At 37.6% G+C, this 18901-nt stretch overlaps 1 protein-coding gene across 3 annotated transcripts in view; it reads left to right on the top strand.

Moving 5' to 3' along the window:
* Aff2 (AF4/FMR2 family, member 2) overlaps nucleotides 1-18901 on the top strand; it is a 474899-nt gene that overhangs the window by 156622 nt on the left and 299376 nt on the right. For all 3 annotated transcript variants that reach the window (XM_013025945.1, XM_013025946.1, XM_013025944.1), the window contains exon 3: nucleotides 7191-8054. In XM_013025945.1, the coding sequence (XP_012881399.1) occupies nucleotides 7191-8054 (864 nt within the window). The remainder of the gene's footprint in view (nucleotides 1-7190; nucleotides 8055-18901) is intronic.

Here is an 18901-nt window from a genome sequence, read left to right as displayed (position 1 = left end):
CTAATGTGGCCAGTCATGTACTACCTTTGTGCTTGTTCATGGGGAAGAGCCTTTGTTCCCAAATCAAAAAAAAGGGAAGGAATCACACTAATAGTTTATGATGTGGTAATTCCCCTTTCTTTCATTCTTGCTTTGATGATCAGTTGCTATCACATGCTATGTCCATGCTCAGTTTTCCCTGGAAGACCACTGAGGAATATTCCTATTTTCACATCATACAATAACATGAAAACTGACTTGTACTTCCAGTGGCCTTTCTAGGCCAAGCCTGTAGTAGATACCTTTGACATATCTGAATATGTCCACAGCAGTAGAAATCGTAAAGTAAGTCTACATTGTTCTGCTGGAAAGGCCTTACCATAAGTCTTCCTTAGAGTTGTAATGATAAAACTTTACAAATTGAAAATAAAAATTCCTGTTGATAAATCAGGACCTTCAGGAAGCTTCTAATCACATCACAGTCCAGTCTAAAACATGGTAATTCCTTATCCAATAACTTCAATAGATCATAAACAAGCCACTGTGAGCAACCAACTCTACTACCTACTGCCCTACTTACTGGCAAAATGAGGCAGTGATCTCTCGTGTGCTTGGATGATTTGTTATTCCTTCTTTGGTTCACCTTTGCCAAAGTCAGTATGGAAAGAATCTTGCTCTCCCCCATATTCCATTAATGGGGATGAATTTCTGTCTGGGGTAGCTTCTATCTTTCAAATTACAGACTGTGCTATGCAGTTGAGAGGATATCTTCAAAAGTGCCTGTAGAAGTATAAAGTCTTTTGGCCTGTTTAGCTTAATTAGATTAGTGAGGAAGAGGAATGAATGTACCTTCGGTGTGCTGAGACATTATATATGTGCATGTTTACTTCTTTAAAAAAGTGGAATACACCTTTCACCTTGTTTAGAGAATTTTAACTCAGAGAAGTTAGGTAGCTTCTTTGAAACTTCATGGTTTTGTACATGATTGATTTAGACTTTTTTTTTGTCGGGTCCGGGCGTGGGGCCTGAACTCTGGGCCTGGGTGCTGTCCCTCAGCTCTTCAGCACAAGGCTCTACAACTTTAGCCACAGCACCACTTCCGGCTTTTTTCTTTTTGATTATGTGGTGCTGAGCAATCGAACCCAGGGCCTCATGCATGCAAGGCAAGCGCTCTACCACTGAGCCACCTTCCCAGCCCTTGATTTAGACTTTGTATCCAGTTCTGTGCTATTCTGTATGTGTAACAGGAAGTTGTTTATCTTCTCACCATACTTTAAAAAACTTGCTAAGGTTTCCTATTTAGAAACTATGGGGAAGAAATTTCATTTCTCTGATCCCTAGTTTACTGCTTTCTAAAGTGAATCATAGCTATTACCACTACTACTAATAATAATAATTTACAACTTGTCATAGCTCAGTAAGAATGATGAAACTGAGATGCAGAGAAATCCAAGTGGCTTTCCCAAGGTCATTTATGGTGTGGTAGAGACAACTAAATAAGAAATGAAGGCTAAAGATATTCATACTCTGACCCATGGTAGCTGTAATGATCAAATGAAACAACCAGAAAAACTTTGCTTTCAAATCTGGAAAGTTCTCTGAAAATTCAGGCTATTTTCCTTATTATAAGCAAAGAGAGAAATAGCAATTTACAGTTTAGAGAGATTAACTATAGAGTTAGAAAAAAAGAATTATTAAATCACCTACTTTAGCCACAATAAAAAAGTAAAAATGAACTTCAGACTTTTAGTCATTTTTCTTCTTTTATTAAAAAGTAGCACATTAGCCTGGTAATGAAATTATTGATGATTTGTAGAAAGCATTAGAAGCAAACTGTGGGAAGTTTGCATTTCCTGAAGTAATGAGAGGCAAAAAAAAAGCTTAAATGAAGGAGTGCTGTTAGTCATGATCCACAAACTAGACATTTAATTTATGCCTGAAAATATTTGGAAAATGCATTTATTTGATGACAGTGAAATTGTGATTACTTAGAAAATAATGGCTACAGAGGTCGCCTTTAAGGAATCAGCCAATTATCTAGAATGGGAATTAAGGAATTTTCCAAATTGAAAAAAAATCCTATAATTGATGGAAATAACTAAATTTCATCTTTGCCATATGTATAAGATGTGATCAAGACTGCCAAAAATACCTGGCTCTTTAATAAGATTGTTACAAGTCTAGAGGACAAATAGAAAATTTAGTGTGAATCAGAAGTTGCTACAGTATACCATTTTGGTATACACAAATGGCTTTCAGTCTCGACTGGGTTTTCTATCCAGGGGCTCTCATATAGATATTCTGACACTTTTAAAAGACTGGATAGCAATTGCCTATCTAAATTGGAGGGAAGACAACTCTGGCAACTTGTACTGGACTGTTATTTGGTGTTTATTACATGGTGGACTTTTAGAGGCTCTGTGCTTTGTGTCCCTTGTTCCCAATCCTGCTTCATAAGCATTTTGAAATAATCAGTATCTGACATGAAAATGACCACAGTAATTCCTACCAAAGCATATGAACCTTCCTTCCTTCAGCAACACAGAAACAGTGTCATGAATGAACTCAAACTTGAACTATGTGCTATGCAGCTTCGGTTCCAAGGAGTTCTGAGACAGTTGTTCTCTGAGGAAACTAGTCTAAAGGAAGATGACAGCCCTCCATTTCTACAGGTTATCACAGCTTAATTCCTATTAATAAGTGCACAAGAAAGCTAACACTTCTTGATCCTGTCAGCTAAAACCCCTAATCTGACATATAGCCATACTATCACTGAGTTAGGCTTCAATGCCATTCTCTTGTTTTGTTTGTTTTTTTTTAGTCACCAAAAGAAAAATATTCCAGAGCCAGGTGCTGGTGGCTTATGTTTATAATCCTAGCTGCTCAGGAGACTGAGATCTGAGGATCGTGGTTCAAAGCCAGCCTGGGCAGGAAAGTCCATGAGACACTTATCTCCAATTAACCACCAGAAAACCAGAAGTGACACTGTGGTTCAAGGGGTAGAGTGCTTGCCTTGAGCTGAAGAACTCAGGCACAGCACCCACGCCCTGAGTTCAAGCCCCATGACTGACAAAAGAAAAAAGAAAAAAAAATCCACATTAGGAACATCTTGGCACCTTCTGGAAAATGGATGGTGAAAATGATTTATATTATTGCTTTAAAAATCTTAAGAAAATTAAACCAATAAGAAAATTTATTTTTCATATTTGAACGCTAGACAATAATTTGTCCTATTTTAGATTTGCTTTCAGGCTCGTTAGAAGAAGCACCAGTGGTTCACACCTATAACCCTAGCTACTCAGGAAGCTGAGATCTGAGCATCCAGGTTTGAAGGTAGCTTTGACAAAAAAACAAAAGTGAGCCAGGCATGGGTGGCTCACACTTGTAATCCTAGCTACTCAGGAGGCTGAGATCTGAGGAGCATGATTCAAAGCCAACCTGCGGAGGAAAGTCCATGAGATTCTTATCTCCAATAGACACCAGAAGTGGTACTGTTGCTTAAGTAGTAGAGCACTAGCCTTGAGCTGATGAGCTCAGGGACAGTGCCCAGGCCCAGAGTTCAAGCCCCATAACTCACACACACACACACACACACACACACACACACAAAACAGCAAAAGAGATTGCTGTGTTCAGTTAGCCAGCAAAAAGCTAGAAGTAGAGGTATGGGTAAAGTGGTAAAACAACAGCTATCACCTGAAGGCTAATGAACAATTCCCTGGTCCTGAGTTTAAGTTCCAATACTGGAATTAAAAATTTGCTTTCTTTCATCAGATAAAGATAAGTGTGTCCCTAGGAACCTTGTCTTTTAACCTTATATACCAAGAACCTCAGAAATTTCAGTTTATTGTTCAAAGAAGCTAAGTTAGCATTACTTTTGCCTTTCTATTTTTGTATGTTTTACTCAAAGCCATTATATATCATTTATTGTGACATAGGAAGGGTATGGAGTAGAATTCAGTTCTGTTCAATTTATATCAATATTGAATACTTACTGTGCACTAGACATAGTGCAAAGTCTTGGTGACATGAAGATGACTAACGTTGCTCTCTGATTTTGAAAAGCTATAAATTTATTCAAGGGTAGAAATTATAGGTATGTTGTATATACTACATAATAGGAGATTGATTTTCCTAAGACTTAGAGAAATTGTAATTTCCCCTTACTTTAAGTCATGTACATTGTTTTAGAAGTTCTCCTAATTTCAAGTATAGTTTAAAACATAGATATTAAAAATGTATAGGCATACCTTTGAAACCTGGACCAGGAGAACAGTAAACACAAATGAAGAGACATTTAAAACCTACACATGCTTCTTCTCATTGAGAACAAGACGCTGAAATGTATTCATTATCTTGCCCATGTAATTGTAACCCCTCTGTACAATATGTTCACAAAAAATTAAAATTAAAATTAAAAAAAGAATAGGATAGGTGGCTCATGCCTGTAATCTTAGGTATGCAGCAGGCTGAGATCTGAGGATCATGGTTTGAAGCCTGATCAGGAAACTCTGAGAGACTTTTACCTCCAATGAACCACCTAAACACTTGAAGTGGAGCTGTGACTCATGTGGTAGAGTGCTAGCCTTCAACATAAAGGCTCAGGGACAGCACCCAGGCTCTGAGTTTGAGCCTCAAGCCCCCAAGACCAATACACTCCCCCACACACACTTACTCACTCACACTCACACTCATAGATAACATGCAATAAGCTTGCTTAACAGCAAATGAGAAATTAATTACTGGGGTGTTGATGATAGACATGGAGAAGGGAATGACTTCTTACGGCTATGACATGTTGTGGTGCTGATAGGCCACAGAAAAATGATCTAATTCTATAGCTCCCCATTTCAATAACAGTAAAATGAAGGTATTTGAAATGGGAAATTAAATAGCATTGTTCCCCTGTGAGTGTCACATCCTGAAACATAGTCACTGTTCAGTGTTAGACATTCAGTCATCTGACTTAAGAGGTAGTCTGCATGTGGGGCCAGAACAACGCTAAAACAGGTTTCAAGCCTACAGCAAATCCTTTTTGGGCCATCTGCACAGTGACATTTAGGGATTGAAGAGAGACTTGATTTGGTTTGGCTGTTGCCCAAATGGACCATTGCACAGCGTAGTTGAAGCAAACTGCTACATAGGAAGAGTTGATGGTTGCCTTTGCAAGAATCTTCTGTTGAAAATGCAATACTTTTGCCATTAAAAATGAAAAGCCTAGGGAGTTTTATGAAATAAAAGTGATTTCTACCCATCTTTGTCTTTCAACTATACCTTTCAAATGTGTTTCTGAAAAGGGAGAAGTTATTCAGCAGAGGATTTTATACAATGTTAATAACTGAATCGCTACTTCCGCACCAAGGTTGCATGAAGCAACACAAGATGTCTTTGAGGATAAGCACTCTTAAAGTGGAATGTTTACTCAACTTCTAAAGATCCTCATCCTCTCCCACAACTCCTTTTGCATGCATTTTTTCATCTTCTATATACACATTTCTCTAACTGCTCTCATTTCTTTGTAAGAGTCTTGTGATTGAACACGTGCTATGGTTTACAGATTTCATAAATACATGCAGATCATGGGAATAATGAGGCCAAGGTTTCTGGTTTGCTTTTGTCTGTGATTGCTCCTTCTTGGTATCCTTTGATGGCGGCTCCTTTTTCCCCAGTCTCTTAAAGGTTGATGTATGCCAGGGTTCTTCCTGAGCCTGATCTTCTCTCAACATTTTCTTTCCCTGGGTGATTTCATCCATTTCTGGAACTTCACCCTCCCTCCACCTACATATTCTCCAGTCTTCACATATAGTGAATAGTGCAGTCATACAACTTAGGTTTGGACTCGATTTTAGACTTGGATAAGTTTATTCCCTGTATATACCAGGCAATCTGACTAAGTTGAGGACATGCGGAACATATCAAACATGAAACATCTATCTTCAATGGAAAACTGCCAAATTGGAGATGAGAACTGCCTTCTGTGCATAGACTTCTGGGACCTAATGGCCATATGAGGTATCTCCTTACTTTTTTAATGGTCCAGGAGCCAGATGGCTTTAAGGATAACCTTAGTCTTTCCTGCCATATCTTCTTTCCTTGCAGTATCTTGGGCCTAAACAGTGCAGCCTAAGCATAAAAATGTCCTTTGCCCTTTGGAATTGAACAGTTAGTTTTGATAACCTTTATGATATATAAATAGAATAATAAAACTCATTTTTGAGAGTGAACAACTGAACTTTGTTCAAATTAATTCCCGAATAAACAGCTACCCTCCATGTGCTAGTCATAAAAGCTTTGCGCATACAGGAACTTAATTATTTTTAAAACACATTCATTTTCAAAGATTAGCATACCCTTCAGGGGATGATGTAGCTGGTCTGTTGATTGTCCATAAATTGATTTGCTTACCTCAGTTACTCCTACACATTCAGCTAGCATCACTTTGAAAAGATGTCTTTGTTTTGATTTACTTAAGCAACAGTTTAAATTCGTGAATATTTTCTAAATCATTGCAAAGACACAGGAGAGTTTGAGTCACTGTTGATGAACAATTGCATCATTTCAAAGTAAATGAGTATGAATCATCAATGTGTAGAAACAGTCGCCCCAGAGTATGTAGGCAGACACCAGTAATTTATACCATTCTTGGATTCAAAGGAATTGGATTCCCTTTAGTCATAAGTTAGCACAATCAGATGCTGTTTATTCACATGCCTATTCTCAAATTTGTGTAGTCAGGATAGCGCCAGTTAACTGAATTTTTTATCTAATGGGCTAAATCTTTTTCATGGTCTAATGCAGTACAAAGGCTAATTGTTCCAAAATATATAAGTTATACATACCATTATCATTCTAATAATAAGCAAATGAAAGTTGTTAATTATAATATGTAATCTAACGATTCAGCTCATCTGACCTAAAAGAAGTTATTTTATAAATGACATAATTTTACAACTTGCTCATTACAAGCTTAAGGACAGGCCAGGCAGGATAGCAACTGTTAATCATACCTGCTCATACCAAGAAGTTGTTTCAATAGCATTATTGATTTTTTTTAAATAGCCCGTAAAAAGTATGGAATTATATTGTAGCATGGCTATTTTAAAGAATCCTTTCTGCGAGCCTACGTAAGGCATCTGTTTGGAACATTAACATTAGGAAACAAAAACCTATTCATTCTCTCTCCTCCCACCCCCATCTTTTTGTTATTTTAGACAAACAAAGGTGATGCCCTTGCCAACCGGGTCCAGAACACGCTTGGAAACTATGATGAAATGAAGGATTTGCTAACTAGCCATTCTAATCACAATCATCTAGTGGGGATCCCAAAGAATTCTGTGCCCCAGACACCCATCAACAAAAATGAATCGAGCTTTTTTCCAGAACAAAAGAACCGAATGATCCCACCACATCAAGATAATACCCACTCCTCCTCGGCACCAATGCCTCCACCCTCTGTCGTGATCCTGAATTCCACTCTAATACATAGCAACAGAAAACCGAAACCTGAGTGGTCACGAGATAGTCAAAATACTAGCACTGGACCAGCAAGCCAGGCCAGCAGTCAGCCAAACAAGATACAGACTTCCACACAGGACCAGCCTCAAGCCAGATTGGAAGACTTCTTTGTCTATCCGGCTGAGCAGCCCCAAACTGGTGCAGTTGAAGAGTCAAACCCATCTGCCAAGGAAGAAAGAAACACCAAGTCTAGTGGAGAAGAGGCTTTCAAAGAAATCTTTCAATCCAACTCACCTGAAGAATCTGAATTTACAGTGCAAACACCTGGCTCTCCCCTAGTTGCCTCGTCTTTGCTAGCTCCCAGCAGTGGCCTTTCCATTCAGAACTTCCCACCAGGGCTTTACTGCAAAACAAGCATGGGTCAGCAAAAGCCGACTGCCTATGTAAGACCCATGGATGGCCAGGAACAGACACCAGACATCTCTCCAACACTGAAACCTTCCATTGAATTTGAAAACAGCTTTGGGAATCTGTCTTTTGGGTCCCTCTTGGATGGAAAACCCAGTACTGCCAGTTCAAAGACTAAACTGCCCAAGTTCACCATTCTCCAAACAAGTGAAGTAAGTAATTTTTAAAGTTTTGTTTCATTTTTTTAGTTGGCTTTTCTAATTTCTATTACCAAGTATGCCTTAGAAGCTCTTAAAGTTATTGAGCTGTATATGGAAGCCTTCAAGGTCAGTTTGATTCTTGATGTTCTGTCACCGGTGACATAACTGAGTAGTGCAAGTCCAGTTAAATCTGCGTAACTTGGAATATAAAAAATACAAGCTCTGTTTGTGTGAATGAAACATCTCTATAAAATAGTTTTAAAAAGTACATTTGTAGTAATATTATGTACAAATGAGTAAGAGTGGAGATTTTAATTGGTCTATAAGTCATATAAAGCTCTTGAAAAAATATGAACACCATAGGTGTACACAAGCTACTAAATGGCGTATTACAAATAGAAAACACAAGTTCCTTAAGGTACAAGAAATACAAGTTTGAAAACTGCGCATCCTGAAGTGGAAGGACTTCCTTAAGAATCTTAGTTTCCTAAGTGTCTAGAGGGCAGTGTTGGCGAGATGTTAATATCATTTCAGTGATCTTCAGTCTTCTTTCCCACATCACATTCTTCCCCAGATAAATACCTGTATATCCCTCTGATTCTACCTTTGACCCTTGTTTCACAGCAAAGCACAGTATGAACAACCAAATTTCACTAAAATACTCTGCCTCTTTTAGCAGCTGTTGCCTTGTAAAAGAGAAACCAAAAAGATGCCAAAGTGTCTCCCAAAGGAATGAATCTCTAACTGTTGTATTGTAGACACTGTGGCACGTAGGTGGTGGGCATGTTTCTCAGACACCTTCATGTAAGAGGCTGTCCACTCTGCCTCAAGCATTTGATTGGCAGAAGTCATGGCCTTACATTGGATTCCTTTTATGGGTGACTAAAGGCTTGAAAAGAGGAGGAAAATAGGTTAATATTCTTACTTAATAGGAGTGACAGGCAGTTGGTCTGAATTGTTACAGTTTCCAAGTTAGTGATGTGTGAATTAGAGAAGTCAGACTATGCGAACCCTCTAGCTCATCTTGAATTCATGCACCGTAGATATGGTGATTTAAGAGGATGATAGCAGACCCGGGGCTGTAGGTTGTTCTAGATGTATGTTTCAATATTGTTTGTTTTTTTGTGGTAGAATTTTGCTTATTGTCTCATCATTCATCAAATCTTGTCAAGCTTCCTCCTCAGTCTCTCTCTCTCTGATCTGTCTCTTTTTCTTCATTGTTGCTTCCTTTTAACCACCTGTAAGCATCTCATACCCAGAATGCTGTGTGAGCCCTTTTAACTGACCTTCCTAACTCATCTCATTTGCCTCTAGTCTCTTCTTTACACACAGATCTGACCATGTAAGTCCTTGCTTTTGCTTTTCAGTATTTTCTCATTACTTCCAAAAAACATCCAGCTTTGTTAGCCACATATATAAGGCTCCTTACTCTCTGGTTTCATATTCCATTTCTGGCTTCATATTTCACTACTACTCCAAACTTAGATGAAATTCCATTCATGTAGAACTACCTGGAATTCCCTGTCATATCATGCATTCATGCATATCATGATTTTATTTCCTATCATTACTTTATTATTTTGTCTGCACTCAGTCCCCTCAACCTGGGTGTTGTTAACCACCTCCCTGTATATTAAAGTCGTGTTTCTCCTTCAGGTTTGCTCAGTTGTCACCCTATCTGCGAAGGCTTCCCAGAACCTCTACGCTCAATTACTAAGTGTTTCCTCTGGCTCCTCTAATGCCTTGTTATTAATACCTTGCCCAGCACTTATTTCATTGTATTATAGTTGCTGTCTATGTATCCATCTCCTCTAGTAGACTGGAAGCTCCTTGGGGGCAAGCAATATCTCATTTTTTGCTGTATTCTGAGCGCCTTCCAATCATCTGGCATCCAATAGATTTTCAATAAATGTTTGTTGAATGAATTTCAAAATGGTTACTGGAGTGCATTTCACAGCTATAATGTTAAACAAGTAACATGATGAAAGATAAAAAGGCCAAAAAGTTGGTCTTCAGCTATGTTTCTTGAATCATTTCCTGTTTGTCAGTATCTCCCTCTACCTGTGTGTAATAGAGATTAAGAAATTCTAATCTTAATTTTGACTGGATAACTTAATAGTGGGTTTTAATACTTTAAAACCCGAAAGAAAGCTGAGTTGAATGGTATGCAGCTTGGCCTATCATTCTTGTCTCTTCTTTGTCCTGGCATCTCCTGTTGTCCTCTCTGTCCACAGTAGAGCCATTGGACAGGACTGTTCTGCAAATCACCTTGCTATCATGTTTTCCTGTATTAGTGGAGTGACAGGTCACAGACTTGGTGAAACCTATTCCATTGTAATCCTCTCACTTATTTATTCACAAAATGGCTGACCCAGATTCAGAAATGACTTCACGCTTTCCCTCAATGCTCTGGCACATTTTCAAAGAGTCTGAGTTGTCTTCAGCTCTGGAGATGATTATGCAAGGAATGGTTTATGCATATGCAGCCCTTAGTACTAGTAGAGTTTTGTAGAAAAAAAATGGATCAGGTGCAAGGTAAGAAATAAGTAAAGAGAGTTTATTTCAAAACACAGACTTCAAGAAAGGATTTGTAAAGAGGGGGAGAAGGAAGATTAGAGCTCTAAAGCCAGAGGCATAGACAGAATTTAGAGGTAATTTAAAACCAAAAAGGGGAGGAAAGAAAATGAGAGGTTAAGAAGTCCAACAGAGAGAGTTTAGAAAGACGTAGATTAAAATGTGGGCATAAATATAGACAGGATGGAGCACTATGGAGCTTTGAACCTAATGGAATTTATGTGGCTAAAACTCTGACCATGTCTGAAAATTTACCCTATTAAATCTTGATGCACTCTTCAAAAGCACTTAGTGTTAGAATCCAGCCCCAGATCCTGGCGCCAAGAATTCCAAGCACTGAATTCCGAGTGCTTACTCCATATTGTCATCTTTAATGAGTGGCAAAATTACTTAGAATTATTGCTAAAGATCTTTTAGCCATGGAGCTACAGCAGTATTTCTCAGAGCACTCACAACTGGTCCCAGGTTTTAGTGACAGACAGGAAGCTGACCTGTTGTGTTAGTGAATTTCACAGAACCTTTTTGGGGCATTCAACAATCCCTGCTCCCTTTCACCCCAAATGAAGATAATATTATGTTTGTGTACTGAGGGATTACAAAGCATTATTAAAATATATTGATTTATGTTTATTAAAATATGTTTATATGTCTATACTTATGTAGGGAGACATTTTAATTTCTTATTCTTGACATATTTGCATGCTTCTTAAAATGTCATTATCACAATAGGAATGTTAACATTTTAACCATTATTTTTGCAATGAGCCAGAAGCTTTTCATATGGGGCATCTTACTTAACTAAATAATTTGCTAAAAACTTTATGCTGAAGAGTTTATTACATTCTATACAACTTTAAATAAAACAGGCTAATGTAGTCTATGGTTGGTTAGGCTTGGAAGATTTTTCTGAGAACTGCATCTGAAAAGAATAAAAAGCCTATTTATATCAGGTTAAACCTGAAGGTTGCTTGCAGATGGTGTTTTAATTTAGTATTAATAAATGGAGCTTTAGACATGGTTTTGTTACACATTTTATTGTTTATTTTCATTGTAGTATAAAAATCTGCTGATATAGATAGCTTTCCTTTTTGGTGCAATTTGATATTGGTGTTGTTTGGCAAGTAAAATAATTGTTTAGATGTCTCAACAATAAGGCCAGTACTAATGTGTGAAGTGTCATCACTGCGCTGGGTGATTTGATGTTCAGGTTGCTCTTGCCTGTTATCTGAGACTATCTGAGGCTTCAGCAGCCTCAAAACCAGTTTAGTGGTAGTGATATAGATATAGGATTATTATAGCTTATTTTAGTGGCTAGCTTTGTCAACCAGTTGAAAAGTATGACTCACAAACAGTCACAACTGTAACTGCCTGTTTTGTTTTATATACTGTGAGTATAATTAGCTTCATTTATTCTGAAGTAAATAATAAGCTTAAATCCCTTGTGTGAGAACTGTAGGGAATATTGGAATCTTATCACTGGGATGTTATCACTGGTATTCTGGATGTCTGTGCAGTTACACAGAACTGATCCAGACAGCAACTTTAAAGAAGAGAACAACATCCAGCTGCTATGTGTAATTCATGCTAAGCATAAGCATATATATATATATATATATATATATATACATGTATATACATAAATAAGCATGTATGTATAGACTAAATAATAGACCTGAATATATATATATATATATGTGTGTATGTATACATATACATATGTGTGTGTGTGTGTGTGTGTGTGTGTGTGCGCGCGCGCGCATGTGCTGGTCTATTATTTAGTCTTAGGGAAGTAAAATTGTACTCAGTTCCAGGCTATAACTTGCCTGATTTCAACCACACCAAGAAGGGAGACACTTTTCAATATGCGCACTTGCAGAGTGCCAGGAAAGATTTCATCTTAGCATTTGTGCTTTGGATGTGTAGAATCTAGAATACTTTGTACCCATTCCATTATAAATCAACATCCCCTGGTTGTTTTATTGTTATCAACATGCATTTTCCATATTATGTCTTTCCTCCCTCCCCCAACTTCAGTTTCTCCTTATACTAAGTGAAGCAGCATCACTTAAGCATTCGAAATGGTCATAATGGTAGGGAAACACTTTATGTTCTGTGTGATGGAGAGGTCAGGGATGCTAGGAAGGGACTCAGTTAAGATTTTCATATTTCAGTGATTAGAGAAGCTTCCATAAGGAGAAAATGCTGAAGTGGGATTCATTTACAAGACATTGGTATACAAGAGTAGCCTGCAAAGGTTTTACAGAGAATGCATGAGAGATAGATTCTGAACTGGGCCTTGAATACTCAGTAGAATTAATAATTCTGGACCAAAGTTCACATGTATAGCAGTGATGGATAGATAAAATGGGATATCCCAAAAGGGAAATGAGACACACGTCAGACATATTCTGGAGAAAGGCTAGTTTGTCCGAAGCTAAGTGTTTGTAAGACCTAAGTGAGATTGGAATTCTTACAAGCCAATTGACCTCACCAAGTTAGACAGTAAATTTTGAGTATCCCTGGGTTTTTCTCCCCCTCTCTTACAAGAAAGAATATTTTATTTCTTCTTCTACAGATACCATCATTTCCTTGCAGGATTTCCTAAGGGCTCTTTTTTAAACTGTTGAAATGCCTGATCTATACCATGCTGTCTTTTTGTATGCATATCTGTCTCTCAAGCTCATCAATAGATCTCAACATTATCTCAACTATGCAACTGTCTGGTGGGTTTTCTCTCTTCCTGTTTCTTCAACTACCATTCTTTCACATATATCTTCTTGCTTCTTCTAAGGCTGAACACAAATGGTTGAAGCCACCAGCATTCTGAAGCAATATCAGCAATTTCAACATCCCATTTTTAAAAATCTAGTGGGACATTTGATTTCTATCTGTCTTGGTATTGGGTGTTTAAATCCACCATCACTTTTAACTTTTTTGCCAAAAAGAAATTAATTAATTATCGTTGATTATTACATTATATGAATTTAAGTTATCATTATTAATGATACAACTTAAAGCAGCATTATGTTTCAATGTTTGTGACTCCATGGGATAGCTAATGTGAATCTTTATGTGAGCGAACATGTAGAATTTGGCACATATGAATTGGATGAGCTATACTAGCAAGCAGGTGGCTTTCAGCTGATTTGCACTAGGTTTGTGAACTTAAGAGAGCAATCTCACCTTTTTAGGCTTCTGTGTCACAAGAAAAGATCAAACTGGCTCACCAGAGAGGGTTTTTTCCCCACCTCTAAATCTCTGAGGGTGTGTTTCTCTCACACAGTTAAGCCCAACACAGCAGAATCCACAGTAGAGCAGTATGGAAGGCTTGGTACCTGCCTGCACAAATCTCATTACCACCTTTCACACGCCTCTCATTACCACCTTTCACAGCAGCATGGAATTGTTAAGACTAGGTAAATATGGGTAAACTACAATTGGCTATTTTTAGAGATTGCCTGGAAAGTCAACCTGGAGCATTATTATACTTCAATTTCTTTTTTTTTAACAGCTGTATGCCACATTACATGTGAAAGCACCAAGCTGTGGACTCATCAAATAGCCTTCTAATCCTTTCGTCATCACACACTAAAATAATGGGAGATAGAAAACTTCTATTTTCACATTTTTTCTAGGAAAATATTTTGACAGATTCAGTATGGGGTAAAGTGATAAGCTTACTGTTCTGTGTGTTCCAAATCATCCCTTTATCATTGTATTTATCGATTAGCTTAGTACTAAGACCGTTATAAAAAAGAATGCTCTCATTCTTCATTAAAGAAAAAGAAAAATTGACAAGTAGAGAACTATATTGATTCCACCCATATAGTAAATGCAAAGGGCTTTAGAAATGAGTTGAAAACTATTGGTGTGTGTTGTAAATCTCTTTCATATTTTTAATTGGCATGAAAGCAAAAAGTCATTAATTAACCATTACTTATAATTATTATGCTTTGATTATCAAACTGAGCTTATAATATAGATGACAATAACCCCAAACTAAGACCTGTATACTTTTTTTTTCTTTTTTTGTTTGTCGTGGGGCTTGAACTCTGGGCCTGAGTGCTGTCCCTCAGCTCTTCAGCTCAAGGCTAGCGCTCTACCACTTGAGCTACAACGCCACTCCTGGTTTTCTGGTGGTTTTTTGGAGATAAGAGTTTCACTGACTTTACTGCCCAGGCTGGCTTTGAACCACGATCCTCAGATCTCAGCCTCCTGAGTAGCTAGGATTACAAGAGTGAGCCACTGGTGCCCAGCTGACCCGTATACTTTATAGTTTACACATTTTTCATATGCATTTTATTCTTATGCAATTCTTATTAGATTTTAGATGATTATTATTTGCTTTCATAACTGGAGCAACTTATTCTCAAGGACACCAAGGGCCAAGTGCTGAAAAGCACATGACCATGTCATAGCCATTCTGGTGCTAAAACCCAGATGTTCAGTTTCATTTACATGTTGACATGTACTGTGAAGCATGCTAGTGTGTATGTATTGGTTAATTTTCTAAAAATACCATCTCTACTGGCTGATAAGGGGCAAAAATACTAAGCTGAGTCCAGCTTAAGTTAAAATTCTCTTTCTACATTTATATTTCAAAAGTGTGTGGTGAAGCAGACCAAAAGAGCAATTTTTCTTCTGGTATTACAGGTTCTAATCACATGCTTTTCATTTACAAATATGGTGAGAAGTAGTGTTCTTACAATATTTCTGAATGAGTAACATATGACACAACTTGTTGGGGGACCTTTTCTTGGTTCATAAGGTTTCTGAGTTTTTAATCTCCTTAGTAGGATGACTTTAACAGACAACTCAGACAACACAGCTCTAAGTCAGAATTTCTGTGGCTGAAACCTAACCACACTCAAGATATGTTTTAGATTTAAATTCTAGGTAAACAAAACGTGGGCATGGAAACAATTGCAATACAGAAATGTAAGACTTCACTGAAAATGTTGGAGTCCTCAAAGTTGATTAGTTTCCAAAGTGTTTAGGATTGTCAGATAACCATAAAAGTATGCAAAGAACAGGCAGGATATGAAGTGATGAGTGTCACTCACTGTACCTAAGCTAAGAAATACGTGTGATCCACAGACTGCCTCCTTCAGAAAGTTACTGTGCAAATACGAGGACTAAGTAGCTGTGAACAGTCTTTGAAAATGTGACATGTATTAGTTTCCTACAGCTGCAATAACAAAATAGCATACATTTATTCTCTCTTGGTGATGCAAACTATGCATAAAAAAAGATGTTGTCAGGACCAAGTGCTCTTTCCAAATATATTAGAGGCCAATTTTTCTTTCTTTGCCTTTAAACAGTTTCTGGAAGATCCAGGCATTTCATGTCACATTTCATATGACAGACATTACTACAATCTGCCTAAGTCTTCACATGGCTTTCTGATGTGATATAAAGCATGCTACTATGTATGTGTGTATGTATGTATACATACATACATACAGGTATATATATGGTAATTTTTGAAAAATAACTTCTCTATTATTCCATAAAGGGCAAGAGAATGATGAGTTGAGTCCATCTTAAGTTAAATTCCCGTGCAGGTCTCATATTTGAAAAGTCTGAGGCTAAACACACCTAAAACAATGTTCCCTGTGTCTTCTTATTGTAAGGAAGTAAGATATACTGCATCCTAGATGATTTGATGTTTAGGTCCTTCACTAATTTCATCTGCAAAGATTGCATTTGTCAAATAAGGGCACATTCTGAGGTTCTACATAACCATAAATCCATAAATATTGAGGAAACACTGCAACTCACTTTCAAAGGGGACAATTCATCCACATTCCATGTAAAGTGTGACAATGGAGCCAATCTAGGCAATGTCCATTTTGAATAGGTTGAATTAGTATTTACAATGGAGCTGATACACTCCAGCTTAGAACTGACACCAGGTTTCGTTTATAATGGTTTGGAGCCAAAATCGTGTTAAGCTCTTTTTTTGTGGGTTGTGGGGCCTGAACTCTGGGCCTGGGTGCTGTCTCTCAGCTCTTCAGCTCAAGGCTAGCGCTCTACCACTTGAGCCATATCACCAGTTCTGGATTTTCTGCTTATGTGGTGCTGAGGAATGAAACCCAGGGCCTCATGGATGCAAGGCAAGCACTATACCACTGAGCCAATTTCCCAGTGCCCTGTTAAGCTCGTTAACATGGCCATGCCAGTGTGTGTGGGAACCCTAGAGCCCTGTGGCGATTGTAACTGTATGCAGGAGACTTCACTGAAGTGTGAATGATACCATTGGAAAATTCTGGTTGTCTGTGTGAGTGACATCCTGCAATAATCTCGTCAAAAAAGACAGTAATACTTATCTCAGTGATTTCTTCATACTTCCTGGCTTCTTGCTATCTCCCATTCTGGATGTGCTTTTTTTGTTTATTTTCCCATAATTCCCTTAAGAAAGCTGAAGGCTAATTTGAGCCTATAAAAGTGCCAGTTGGGGGTGTGATCTATGGTTTCATCATTTCTGTTGCTTAATCCATTCCTTGTCCCTTGGTGGTACTGGATTATTACTTAATATTAAAATTGTTAAATATAAGCTATTACCACATGTGCATTTTTTTCACCTTGGAATCTGTTGGTTGGAAGTGGCGTATAGGAAAGACAGTTGTCTGTGAACAAACTGTTTAGAGAAAAGTATGCAAAATTGAATTTTGAAAACTTTTTATTGCAGCAAGTAGTATGAAGTTGCTAATGAAATGGTTGAGAAAAAAGATGTTATTGCTGTATTCTCTTGATTATGAGCTACAAAAGTATTTTCTTCAAAATAACTTTTCCACTGTGTGGGCTATTTGGTCTGTATAAGTACTCAACTCTGATATTGTTCATAGCATGGAAACAATCATAGACAGTATGTAAACAAATAGATGTAGCTGCTCCCCAATATAACTTAATATATGGTTACTGAAAGTTGGATATCCCATATTTCCATGGGTCATGAAATATTGCTCTTAACTTTTTTAACCATGTTACAGTGTAAACACATTCCTAACCTGCAACCCATACAAAAACAGACTAACTTACTTTCCTCCTGACTCCTGAGCTAAATAATATAGACAGAAATTTTGGTGATGGTGATAGGGGTACTTCTGTTTGAACTCTAGGCCTCATGGCTGCTACATAGATACTCTGCCACTTGAGCCACTCTGCCAACCACTTTGGATAATGCTTATTTTCAAGATATGGTCTCACTTTATATATAGGCCAGCCTTGTACTGCTTCCTTGTACTTCCTCATATTGCTGGGATGACGATGCAAACCACAGCACCCAGTCATTGGTCACGATTGGCTTTCATGAACTTATTTTCCCCAGATTGGCTTCACATAACAATGCCTTGACCATTGCCTCTTAAGTAGCTCAGATTACAGACTTTAACCATGTTGCCTGGCTCTAGACCACGTTTTAGGCAGTGAAATACATTTGGCTTGTTTGTGACTGTTATCAACAGGTAGATAATTGAGAAGAGATTGAAGAAAGCTGAGTCTTGTAGCTTATAGAGAGCAGAATCCCAGGACTATGAGAGACATCTCTAGTTAAGAGACAACTAGCTAATGGAGGAGAGGCTTTTCCTGACCTATGGGCAGGTACAGGAAAGTGTTTTGCAGCCAATCTTAGAAATATTCTTTATCTTGGAAAAGTGACTTGAGATTCTCTCAGTTATGTCTACTCTAAAACCAAGGAGATGATGTTAATGCTTCTGTACGTTAGTTTTATATAGTCTACTGGCAATTCACTTCATTTTAATGATTAAAATTTTTATACTGAAAATCATTTGCAATCAGTTTTAAAATTCTTTAGTTGGTGCTATGTACATTGTCATGTCTACTTCATATATTCCACAAAACCTAGTCTTTTAATTTTTTATTATAAAATTGATGTGCAAAGGGGTTACAGTTATGTAAGGTAATGAGTAGATTTCTTTTTGAACAGTGTTACCCCCTCCCTCATTTTCTCCTACTTTCCTCCATGATTCCTCTTCCCTCCCAAAGTATAAAGTTCATTTCCAACATAGTGTCTAGTGAGTATTGCTGCTGCATTAGTTCAAACTTTGGCCCATCATTGCTGTGATTCCCATTCTCTTTCCCAAATCAGATAAATTTATATACAAAACAATAGGTACAAAATAAAAAAGCAATGTCCTATGACTTCTTGGAGTAATATTATGAAGAAAAATGATGACTGAGATTTCTGCCTGATCTACTGAGAGAAAATTATTCTAATCCCTTATCACTCACCTATGATCTCTTTGTCTCACACAGAGGAGAAA

The sequence above is a fragment of the Dipodomys ordii genome, unplaced genomic scaffold, assembly GCF_000151885.1.
Source record: "Dipodomys ordii isolate 6190 unplaced genomic scaffold, Dord_2.0 Scaffold89, whole genome shotgun sequence".
NCBI classification, from domain to species: domain Eukaryota; kingdom Metazoa; phylum Chordata; class Mammalia; order Rodentia; family Heteromyidae; genus Dipodomys; species Dipodomys ordii.
Note: the sequence above shows the minus strand (reverse complement) of the source record. Positions and strands in the feature narration are given on the sequence as shown.